The sequence below is a fragment of the Pan paniscus genome, chromosome 20, assembly GCF_029289425.2.
Source record: "Pan paniscus chromosome 20, NHGRI_mPanPan1-v2.0_pri, whole genome shotgun sequence".
Taxonomy (NCBI): domain Eukaryota; kingdom Metazoa; phylum Chordata; class Mammalia; order Primates; family Hominidae; genus Pan; species Pan paniscus.
Genome location: NC_073269.2, coordinates 4,578,381 through 4,590,397, shown reverse-complemented (window position 1 = coordinate 4,590,397; position 12,017 = coordinate 4,578,381). Strand labels below are relative to the sequence as shown.

The following is a 12,017-nucleotide window of genomic DNA, read 5'->3' as shown; positions in this document are numbered from 1 at the left end:
CTCCCCTCCCCTCTCCCCCTCCTGCCCTCCCCTCCCCCCTCTCCCCTCCCCGCCCCTCCCCTCCCCTCCTCCCCTCTCCCCCTCCTCCCCACCCCTCCCCTTCCCGTCCCTCCCCTCCTCTCCGCGCGGGGCGGGCTCCGCGCCACGTGACTCCGCGGCCGGGCCGGGACGCGCTGGGACCGGCGTCGGGGGTCGCGGGGACCATGCAGCGGAGGTGGGTCTTCGTGCTGCTCGACGTGCTGTGCTTACTGGTCGGTAAGAGCCGCGGGGACCCGGGTGTGGGGGGGACCCTCCCGGGACGGACACGCCCCCGGCTGCGCGCAAGTTTGCAGGGGAAGGCGGAGGCTGCACGCCCTCGTCCCTCCGAGGACCCTGGAGGCGGGGACCTCGCGTGAGGACCAGACCTCCCTCCGCGCCCCGCACTGCGCGCGCCCTCCCAGGCCCGGGGGTCCCCGCGTCCCAGGCCCAGGGGGATGGGGGTCGCGAAAGGCCCGGGGAGCCGGGGCCAGCATCCCCCGCCCCGGCGGCAGGAAGTCTGTGCGGAGGGGCCGCGCGCGCGCCTCCCCTCCCGCCCCGCCTGGCCTGGGAGGTGATTCACGCGGGCGGCGGCCCGGGCGGGCCCGGGAGGTGGGGGCGGCCGCGGGTTACCCCGGCAGGACGTCCGCGCCTCCGCCCCTGGGGTGGGCGCTCCCGGTGCGCGCGGAGAGGGCTGACGCTCGGTCCTGGCACCCAGTGCGTCGGCGGGATTCGAACCCGTGCACGTGCGGGGAGGCCCAGCCGCCCTGCTGGCTCGGGCGGGGGAGACACTGGAGATAAAGGCTGGGTCCCAGGCTTCGGGTGAACGGGGTGGCGGGGGGCCGGGAGGCCAGAAGAACCAAACCTGTCCGGCGGGTTTGCGGGCCACACTGGCGGAAGGGGCATCCCGAGGCCCCCCTCCCGCAGGGTCCCGGGAACAAAGGCCGAGTGTTTGCTCTGTGGCTGCACAGACAATGGCCCTGGAATTCTATCTCTGAGGGGTGCCCTCCTCCCCAACGTGTTTCCTGCTTCTCTGCCATCTCACAGCAGAGGCCAAGTCCTCTTACCTCCCGAAGGAGACCCTTTTTTAGGGTGGGCCAGGTGACAGCAAGAAGTCCCTGTCTGCCACCCCTGGGTACCATTTCCTGAGCACCTGTGGTGTTATTTATTTAAACATTTAGGTGGCACTTTCTGTATGCCAGGAACTAAGCAACATGCAAATAACAAACATTTCCCTTACAACAGCCTGTGAGGGAGGTGCTGAGTCACCTGCCGGAGGTCACACAGCAGCGGGAGGTACAGCCGAGATGGGGTTGGCTGTTGCTGCCGTGTGCCAGGGGTGGTGGCCAGGCCGAGTGCCCCTCCATGCTGGAAGCTTGAGCACACCACAGTTCAGTCAACACTGAGGTTCCAGGTGCTGGCATGAGGGCAGTGTGAGGGCGGGAAGGCTCCCGGGGGCTAAATGAAGAGAAGGTGTCTGTTTTGGGGACCCCAGGGAGAGCTTTCCAGGCCGAGGGAAGCCCGGCGCCTGTCCTTATGGGGGTGCCTGAGTCTCTAGTTGGAGTTGCTGGGGCAGGGAGGTCGGAAACGGAGGCTAACCTGTGTGAGCCTCCGCCCGACAAGAGCTGTGGGCAGGGGCTGCACTCCCTTCTCGGCATCTTGTAACCCTGACTTTCCTGCAGGAGCCTCCTCCAAGGCCTCTCCCTTCACAGCAGCTCCAGCCCCTCCTGTGTAGGAGCAGAAGGCAGGTTCTTACATCCCGCCCTCTCCGCGGTCCTGCCCTGCCTCCAGGCCCTGGCGCTGCCCTTTTTTTTTTTTTTTTTTTTTTCTTGAGACAGAATCTCGCCCTGTCGCCAGGCTGGTGTGCAGTGGTGCAATCTCGGCTCACTGCAACCTCCGCCTCCTGAGTTCAAACGATTCTCCTGCCTCAGCCTCCCGAGGAGCTGGGACACCGCCACACCCAGATAATTTTTGTATTTTTAGTAGAGATGGGGTTTCACCGTGTTAGCCAGGATGGTCTTGATCTCCTGACCTCGTGATCCGCCCGCCTCGGCCTCCCAAAGTGCTGGGATTACAGGCGTGAGCCACCACGCCGGGCCTGCCCATTCTATTCTGCATTCCCTCACCTTTCTTGCTCTGTGAGGCAGACCTCTGTTTTCTTCACCAGATTATTTCCCCAGACTTAGCCAGCATGGAAGGTGTACGGTGTCCTAGGGCCCTTGGAGTTAGCATGTCGGGAGGAGTGTGGGGCTCCCTGCCCCTCCGCTGACATTCAGAACTTAGAAAAGCCACACCCTTTTGTACTTGCCCTGCTGGGCCAAAGGATGCCCTGCCTTGGTTTGTCTCTGGGCTAGCCGACCAGGGCTTTTGTTGTGCACCTGCCCTCTGCCCCGTTCTCCGTAGATGACTCCTGCTTCCCTGGCCACCCTCAGCTCAGCAGGGCCCCAGGAGCCCCAGTGCCATGGCAGCACCTTCCATAAGTGGCTCCTGAATGTGTCTTTGATCCCTGAGGCCAGGGCTGGGTCTGTCCTGGTCACCACGTGGCTGGTCGATGAAGGGGCAAGTGCGTGAGCGAAGGTGTCTCAGCTGTGCCCTTCCTTGGCTTTTTCCTGACTTCTCTGGCCAGCTGTTAGGTTAAAAGAAGTCCTGCCTTATTTTAACCGATGTTTATTAAACATCTGCCCTGGCCAGGCCCTGAGCAGGCTCCAGGGACTCTGCCCTGAATACGGTAGGCCCCTCCTGGCGCCGGTGGGTGGATGGGGGGAAATCAATTCCAGTGTCCCACACGTGACTGCCTAATTCCACATGGGATTTGCATAAGGAAGAGGGAAAAAGAGCAGACCTTTCCTTCTGTGAGAGGGACGCTGGCATGGACAGTCAGCAGGGGAGATGAGAGTGGAGGTTACTCAGAGCTACTTTGGGGCCCGGCACATAAATTAGAGATACTTTGGGGCCTGGCACGTTGGCTCACACCTGTAATCTCAGCACTTTGGGAGGCTGATGCTGGAGGATCGCTCCAGCCCAGGAGTTTGTGACCAGCCTGGTCAACATGAGACCCCTGTCTCTACTTTTAAAAATTAAAAAAAAAAAAAAAAAAAAAAGATATTTTGGGCAGAGAGAAGTGGCTGTGCAAAGGTGGGTGTTTGCTGAGTTAGTTCAAGGAGCAGAAAGGAGGCTGCCAGGGTATGAGGGGCAGAGCGCCTGGGGAGTTTGTGTTTGTCTGAGGGGGATGGGAAAGGGAGTGTTATTTGGGCTGTGAAAAAAGCTCTTCCTTGCTGTCTGGTGAGAGTAGAGGTGGGAGGCCTCCAGGCCAAGGCAGGTGTGTGGGGCCCCAAGGCAGGTGTGTGGGGCCCCAAGGCCCAGCTGGTGAGAGAACCTCACAGCTCCCAGGCTTTTCTTCCCCACCAGCCTCCCTGCCCTTCGCTATCCTGACGCTGGTGAACGCCCCGTACAAGCGAGGATTTTACTGCGGGGATAACTCCATCCGGTACCCCTACCGTCCAGATACCATCACCCACGGGCTCATGGCTGGGGTCACCATCACGGCCACCGTCGTCCTTGTAAGGCAGGAGGGGCTCAGAGGGACTGGGTAGGGGGATGGGGTGGGGCACAGCTTTACCCTGGGGGCCTGATGGGGGGTGGCACAGCCCTGCCCTGGAGGTCTGTGTGGGGCCGGGGGACACAGCCTTGCCCTGAGTGGTACCTGTGGGTAATAGGGCCCCCTTCAGAGTCCCCAGCTCTCCAGCAGCCTTGGGGAGGCCCGTGCGGAGGAGTGAGGGCCCCTGGGCTGACCGAGATCCCCACTGGTTCCTGCGGCTGCTCTTGCAGGTCTCGGCTGGGGAAGCCTACCTGGTGTACACAGACCGGCTCTATTCTCGCTCGGACTTCAACAACTACGTGGCTGCTGTATACAAGGTGCTGGGGACCTTCCTGTTTGGGGCTGCCGTGAGCCAGTCTCTGACAGACCTGGCCAAGTACATGATTGGGCGTCTGAGGCCCAACTTCCTAGCCGTCTGCGACCCTGACTGGAGCCGGGTCAACTGCTCGGTCTACGTGCAGCTGGAGAAAGTGTGCAGGGGAAACCCTGCTGATGTCACCGAGGCCAGGTGGGTGTGGACCAGCAGCCTTCACTCTTGTGGGGAATGGGAGCTGAAGAAGGCCCTGAAGCCAAATCATGAAGAGCCAGCAGGCAGCTGAGACTATAGGCGTGCGCCACCACGCCTGGCTAATTTTTGTATAAGTTAGTGCATTCTTGTATGTTTTTGAAGTTCATCCATGTTGTAACATTCTGTCAGTTTTTGCTTTAAGTATTTTGCGGTTCTGTTGTTTAGTACATTTACCTTTGTAATTGTTATATATTTTTGAAAGATTGACCATTTCATCATCATAGAATGAGATATATGAGTTTTGTCTCAACAATTTTTGTCTTGATGTCTGTTTTGTCTGATATTAATATAGCTATTCTGGTTCTCTTTTTGTTATTGTTTGCACGGAATATTTTTTTTTTCCATTCTTGGACTTTCAACCTGTTTATGTCTCTGACTGTAAAGTAAGTGTCTTATACCTAGCATGAAATTGGGCCATGTTTTTTAATGTATTGTCCAATCTCTGATTTTTTTTGAGACAGAGGCTCACTCTGTCACCCAGGCTGGAGTGCAATGATCTGAGCTCACTGCAGCCTCGGACTCCCAGGCTCAAGCCGTCTTCCCACCTGAGCCTCCTGAGTAGCTAGGACTACAGGCATGTGCCACCACATCCAGCTACTGTTTATTTTTTTTTTGGTAGAAACAGGGTTTTGCCATATTGCCCAGGCTGGTCTTGAATTCCTGAGCTCAAGTGATCCGCCCACTTTGGCCTCCTAAAGTGCTGGGATTACAGGTGTATGCCACCACATCCAGCCAGATCTCTGACTTTTTTTTTTATGTTTTTAAAATTATATATTAATCTTTTTATTGAATTAAGGCATTTAATGAAACTTTGACTTTTAATTGGAGTGTTTATTTATATTCAATGTAATTACTGATAAGGAAGGACCTCTGTCATTTTGTTGAGGTTTGCTTAGGTTGTATCTTCTTTTTTCAATTCCTCATTACTGTCTTTTTTTGTTTGTTTGTTTTGCTTTTAATTTTTTTTTTTCCTTTTAGAGATGGGGGTCTTGCTATCTTGCCCAGGACTTGAACTCCTGGGCTCAAACCATCCTCCCACCTCTGCCTTCCAAGTAGCTGGTACTACGGGCATACACCACCAAATCCGGCTGGTTTTTAAATTTTTTTGTAGAAACAGGGTCTCACCATGTTGCCCAGGCTGGTCTCGAATGCCTGGGCTCAAGCAATCCTCTCGCCTCAGCCTCCCAAAGTGCTGGGATTAGAGGTGTGAGCCACCGAGCCTGTTCAGGGTAAATAATCTTTTTTTTTTCTTTTTTTTTTTTTTTTTGAGACAGAGTCTGGGCCCAGGCTGGAGTGCAGTGGTGCAATCTTGGCTCACTGCAACCTCCACCTCCTGGGTTCAAGTGCTTCCCCTGCCTCAGCCTCCCCAGTAGCTGGGATTACAGGTGTGCGCCACCACCCCCGGCTAATTTTTGTATTTTCATTTACTTTTATTAATTTTATTTTTTGAGACAGAATGTTGTTCTGTCACCCAGGCTGGAGTGCAGTGTGCAGTGGTGTGATCTTGGCTCACTGCAACCTCTGCCTCCTGGGTTCAAGCGATTCTCCTACCTCAGATTCCTGAGTAGCTAGGACTACAGGCGTGCACCACCACGCCCGACTAACTTTTTGTATTTTTAGTAGAGGTGGGGTTTCATCACGTTGGCCAGGCTGGTCTCAAACTCCTGATCTCAGGTGATCCACCCACCCTGGCCTCCCAAAGTGCTGGGATTGCAGGCGTGAGCCACACTGTGCCTGGCCAGGCTGAATAATCTTTTTTTTTTTTTCTTTTTTTCAGCCAGGCTGAATAATCTTTTTTTTTCTTTTCTTTTTTTTTTTTGAGAAAGAGTCTCGCTGTGTCGCCCAGGCTGGAGTGCGGTGACGTGATCTCGTCTCACTATAGCCTCTGCCTCCTGGGATTAAGCAATTCTCCTGCCTCAGCCTCCTGAGTAGCAGGCGTGAGCCACCACACCTGGCCCCAGCCGAATAATCTTTTTTTTTTTCTTTGAAACGAAGTCTCTCTCTTGTCCCCCAGGCTGGAGAGCAGTGGCACGATCTCGGCTCACTGTAACCTCTGCCTCCCGGGTTCAAGAGATTCTCTGCCTCAGCCTGCCGAGTAACTGGGATTACAAGTGCGTACCACTATGCCCAGCTAATTTTTTGTATTAAGTAGAGACGGGGTTTCACCATGTTGGCTAGGCTGGTCTCGAACTCCTGACCTCAGGTGATCCACCCTCCTCGGCCTCCCAAAGTGCTGGGATTACAGGCTGAGCCACCGCGCCCGGCCAAATAATCTTAATTGACCTATTTTCTTTGTTTTTTTGAGTTGGAGTCTTGCTCTGTCGCCCAGGCTGGAGTGCAGTGGCATAATCTCAGCTCACTGCAACCTCTGCCTCCTGGGTTCAAGCAATTCTCCTGCCTCAGCCTCACGAGTAGCTGGGATTACAGGCGTGTGCCTCTGCGCCCAGCTAATTTTTGTATTTTTAGTAGAGACGGGGTTTCGCCATGTTGGCCAGGCTGGTCTCGAACTCCTGACCTTTGTGATCTGCCCGTCTCTGCCTCCCAAAGTGCTGGGATGACAGGTGTGAGCCGCCGCGCCCGGCCAATTGACCTATTTTCAAGTTCATTGTCTTTTTTCTTCTGCTTCCTCAGACCTGCTACTGAGCCTCCCTCAAGTGATTTTTCATTTCAGATAACCAAATCTTTATTTGGTTCCTTTTTATAACTTCTTTCTCTTTATTGATATTCTCTGTTTGGTGAGACATTGTTCTCATATTCCTTTGGCTCTTTGAACATAGTATTTATTTATTTATTTTTACTTTTTTCTTTGAACATATTTTAAATGGCTAACTAAAAGTGTTTGTCTAGAACCCAGGCTTGGTGGCACACAACTGTTGTCACAGCTATTTGGGAGGGTGAGGCAGGAGGATCGCTGGAGCCCAGAAGTTCAAGTCAGGCCCTGTCTTAGAAAGTGTCTAGTAAGTCCAACATCTGGGTGTCCTGAGGGACAATTTCTATTATTACATTTTTTTCCCTGTGTATTGGCCACACGTGTGTTTTTCTACATGCCTTGTAATTTTTTTTTTTTTTTTGAGACAGAGTCTCACCCTATTGCCAGGTTGGAGTGCAATGGCGTCATCTCGGCTCACTGCAACCTCCACCTCCCAAGTTCAAGCAAATCTCCTGCCTCAGCCTCCCAAGTAGCTGGAACTACAGGCATGTGCTACCACACCCAGCTAATTTTTGTATTTTTGGTACAGACGGCATTTCACCGTGTGGGCCAGGATGGTCTTGATCTCTTGACCTCGTGATCCGCCCGCCTCGGCCTCCCAAAGTCCTGGGATTACAGGAGTGAGCCACCGCACCCCCGGCCTGTTTTGCTTTGTTTTAAACTGGGTGTTTAGAATATTATAATGTAGCAACTCTGGAAATATGATCCTACGCCCTCTCCCGGGTTTGTTCTTGCTGTTTGTTGCAGTAGTTATTTGTTTAATGACTTTTCTGGTTGTAAAGTCTGTATTTTTTGTCACGTGGGGCCGTTTCTTCCTATTCTTTTAGCCCAGTGGTAAGTGATAGGACAGAGATTTCCTTAAACATCTGGAATCAAAAAAACCCATAAAACCCTCCCAGAGTTTGTAGAAGGGTCTGTGTGCATGTGGGGTCAGCCCTTCCGCGGTTAAACACATTTTCAACTCTGCCTTAGCTTTTGCTTCCTGTGTGTGCGGAGCCTGAAGGCGGCCAGACGTGAGAGCTTAGCTTCGGGCCCTCGCAGGCCTCTCCTGAGCTCCTGCACAGCTCTGTCTGCGTTCCAGGCCCTCATCGCCCAGAGCATTTTATTCCCTGGCCTGTTTGGTTAGTCTGTTGTTTGCCTCATCTGCTGTCTGTGGCCCCAGGCAGCAGAGAATAATAAATTTGTTGTGAATGTTTCCTACAAATGTCCCCCAGGTAGCACCTCAGCACTGGGAGAATGTCCAGTCAGGTGAGATCAAGGCCAGCCCTTGAGCCATACTCCCGTCCACAGTTGCAAATAAAGTCTGTTCTTGGAATCCTCAGGCCACCACCAGTCTAGGCAGTGGGAGAGGGACCAGGATGAGTTAAAATGCGACAAGGCTGTTTGTTCTGAGATTCAGCTGGTTTATCTTGATAAGTCTTCTGGTGGCTGCAAGCTTTTGAGTAGTTCCAAAAAAGTGGATTGTGACTTTTTTGCCATTTTTAAAAATTGCTTTTGAAGTTTCTTGCTCTGCTATTTTCTGTCTTTCTTGATGTCCTTCACCGAATCTTGAATTTATATAAAAATAAGTCTTCCCTCAGTTCTGCAGATAGGAGAAAATCCTGAAAAGAAACATGGTGAAAATGAAACTGTGGTGTTGCCTGCTTGCCAGACACGATTGTCTGCCCTGGGTTTTGGGTTCAGGCCTCAGAGTCTTCACGGATGAGGCATCTCATGCCACAGCCCCAGTCAGAGACTCTTATTCCATTATCAGATGACTGGAACAGAAAAGGGGAACAGTTTCTGCTACTGGGATTTGAGTGCATCTAACAGCAGCAGCCTCCGTGTCGAGCCCTCCCTTCTGTGGGCGGGGCGGGGACAAGGGGGAGGTTGGAAGGCGCTGAGTGAGCCACCTGCCCCTTCTCCTTCCTCAGGTTGTCTTTCTACTCGGGACACTCTTCCTTTGGGATGTACTGCATGGTGTTCTTGGCGGTGAGTCTGTTTCTCCCGGGCTTGCTTTTCGGGGGAACCATGGCTAAGTCACTCCCTTCCCTGGACCTCAGTTTTTCCAGCTGTAAAATGGGTGGGTAGTGGTGGTGAGGGGGGCTAACTGATTTGTTTATAAAAACGGGAAGCCCTGGGCTGACCAGTGTTTGCCTCCGGCCTCAGTGCTGCCATCTGTGCAGTGCGAGTGGGAGCGCCTGGCAGGTGCAAGGCTAACACGTCTGTGCAGGGGGAGGGGGAGTGCCTGGCAGGTGCACAGGCTAACACATCTGTGCAGGGGGAGGGAGAGCATCTGGCAGGTGCACAGGCTAACACGTCTGTGCAGGGGGAGGGGGAGCATCTGGCAGGTGCACAGGCTAACATGTCTGTGCAGGGGGAGGGAGAGCATCTGGCAGGTGCACAGGCTAACACGTCTGTGCAGGGGGAGGGGGAGCGCCTGGCAGGTGCACAGGCTAACACGTCTGTGCAGGGGGAGGGGGAGCATCTGGCAGGTGCACAGGCTAACACGTCTGTGCAGGGGGAGGGGGAGCACCTGGCAGGTGCACAGGCTAACACATTCTCTCCCCACTCCAGCTGTATGTGCAGGCACGGCTCTGTTGGAAGTGGGCACGGCTGCTGCGACCCACAGTCCAGTTCTTCCTGGTGGCCTTTGCCCTCTACGTGGGCTACACCCGCGTGTCTGATTACAAACACCACTGGAGCGATGTCCTTGTTGGCCTCCTGCAGGGGGCACTGGTGGCTGCCCTCACTGTGAGCTTCTAACCCTAACTCTATCCCCTGTGTTGTCCAGAGACCACTCCCCAGCCAACCCTAGTGTTGCCCTGGGTACCTTGTCCCACTGAGTCCTTCCTTGGGCCTCCTCCCTGTCAGTCCTCCCTGGGACCCCTTCCCCCAACCCCAGTCCTTCCCTTTACCCCATCCTTCCCCCCAGTCCTAGTCCTTCCCTTTACCCCATCCTTCCCCCCAGTCCTCCCCTGGACCCCTTCCCCCAACCCCAGTCCTTCCCTTTACCCCATCCTTCCCCCCAGTCCTCCCCTGGACCCCTTCTCCCCAGTCCCAGTCCTTACCTGGACCCTCTTCATTACCCCCAAAGTCCTCCCCGGGACCCCTTCCCCCCAATCCCAGTCCTTCCCTGGACCCCCCTCCATGCCCCCATTCCTCCCCTGCACCCCAGTGCACAGGACTCCTTTCCGTGCACCCCAGTCCTTCTCTGGACCCCTGGCCCTACTGCAGTTCTTCCCTGGGCCTGTCAGCTCCTCAGTGCTCCCCACTGGTCCTCCACTAAGAGCGCTCTCTTCCCACCCCAGGCACTACTCCTCTCATTTCCCACCTGGGACCCTGTTCCTCCCCCTCCTGCTCATGCCCATGTCCCTGGTACCTGGACAGCCCCCTGCCCATTCTCACCACCCTCTGCTCTACCAGGTCCGCTACATCTCAGACTTCTTCAAAGCCCGACCCCCACAGCACTGTCTGAAGGAGGAGGAGCTGGAACGGAAGCCCAGCCTGTCACTGACGTTGACCCTGGGCGAGGCTGATCACAACCACTATGGATACCCGCACTCCTCCTCCTGAGGCCGGACCCCGCCCAGGCAGGGAGCTGCTGTGAGTCCAGCTGAGGCCCACCCAGGTGGTCCCTCCAGCCCTGGTTAGGCACTGAGGGCTCTGGACGGGCTCCAGGAACCCTGGGCTGATGGGAGCAGTGAGCGGGCTCCGCTGCCCCCTGCCCTGCACTGGACCAGGAGTCTGGAGATGCCTGGATAGCCCTCAGCATTTGGAGGGGAACCTGTTCCCGTCGGTCCCCAAATATCCCCTTCTTTTTATGGGGTTAAGGAAGGGACCGAGAGATCAGATAGTTGCTGTTTTGTAAAATGTAATGTATATGTGGTTTTTAGTAAAATAGGGCACCTGTTTGACAAACGATCTCAGTGCTTCTGTTCCTTATGGCCGTTCTGGGACTGTGTTTCTCACATCCGAGGGCTCCCCTGCTGGGCTCAGCGCAGCTCAGCTATCAAGCAAACTCACCTGCTGTGATGGTAGAAGCCAGAAGCCAACCCGCCCCTTGCGTTTCTCCCAGCACAGTGCTGGGGTCAAGGGTCAGGTGGATCAGCACACACGAGGGTCATTTCACTGCTGAGAGGGGCCTAAACAAAAGGCTGCTGCAGGTTGAAGGACCCAGCCTCCCTCGGGGAGGCCCCTGCCCCACGTTCCTAGTAGAGGCTTCTCAACAGAGGCACTTGAGCTGAGAGCGTGGTGTGAGTGAGCACGTGGCTGGACGCCCCCAGGGCCTGAGTCTGGGTGGGGAGGGCAGTATCCCTGGGAGGTCCGCCAGGAGAGCCTGTTGTCAGGCCTGAAGGACCACACACAGGATTTTAGCCTGGAGCCGACGCCTCAGCCCCCTTCTGAACCCCTCCACAGGTTCGTCCAGTCCCTGTGTCCTTTAGGCCCAAAGCTGGTCTCTTTGGCCCGAACCCCTCCCCTCTGTTCATGTCAACCCCTGTGCACCTGGGGGCCACACTTCTGAAACAGGGAATTCAGGGGCTGGTTGCCCTGAAATGAATACGGAACATACAGAGCTTACTTTTTCAATGGAGAGTAAAAAGGGTAAATTTGTTTTTTTAAAGTGGGTAACGTAAGTATCTTATTCCCCGGCCCTTGCAGGGTGTTCCTATCAGGCCTGAGCCTACGGTGAGGGTAATGTAGCACTGGGCGGGGAGGGCGGGGGGCAAAGATGCAGCCTGGGATCCCCACCCTAGGGGCCAAGATGGAGGAGACCTGCCCTTGGCGGATGGGAAGGAAGGTGACCCAGACACTGCAGAACTCTCGCTCAACGTCAGGGACTTGGCTCCACGCAGGTGTCAGACAGGTTCCTGGCCAAGAAAGTCACACTGAAGCTTCCCAGGGCCAAGGAGCTCAGGTATCCCAGGACGGAGACTACCAGGATGTATCTGGGCTCAGAATGTGAGCCTCTGGCAGTGGATGGGGGAGAGGTTCCCAGCCAGACCCCGCAGACAGAGTCACTTGGATCAGGAGCAAATGGGAAAGATGCAGAGGCCCTGACACCAGCCAGCACCTCAGTCTCCTCCCAGGTGCAACGGCCTTGAAAGCCAGGACCGCAGTGAGGGATGAAGGCAAGTCTGTGGACG

The 12,017-nt window shown here is 55.2% G+C and overlaps 1 protein-coding gene across 2 annotated transcripts; it reads left to right on the top strand.

Annotated features, from left to right (window-relative positions):
- The first annotated feature begins 117 nt into the window (after positions 1 to 117).
- On the top strand, positions 118 to 10,794 carry PLPP2 (phospholipid phosphatase 2). Of its 2 annotated transcripts, none has more exons than XM_055103180.2 (6): positions 118 to 255; positions 3,424 to 3,575; positions 3,844 to 4,121; positions 8,805 to 8,862; positions 9,448 to 9,624; positions 10,297 to 10,794. In XM_055103180.2, the coding sequence occupies exons 1-6, from the start codon at positions 204 to 206 to the stop codon at positions 10,444 to 10,446; spliced, it is 867 nt and encodes a 288-aa protein (XP_054959155.1). In that variant the 5' UTR covers positions 118 to 203; the 3' UTR covers positions 10,447 to 10,794. The 2 variants fall into 2 exon arrangements, with proteins under 2 accessions (XP_054959155.1, XP_054959156.1); XM_055103181.2 differs by having other exon boundaries at positions 152 to 214.
- Positions 10,795 to 12,017: the final 1,223 nt, after the last annotated feature.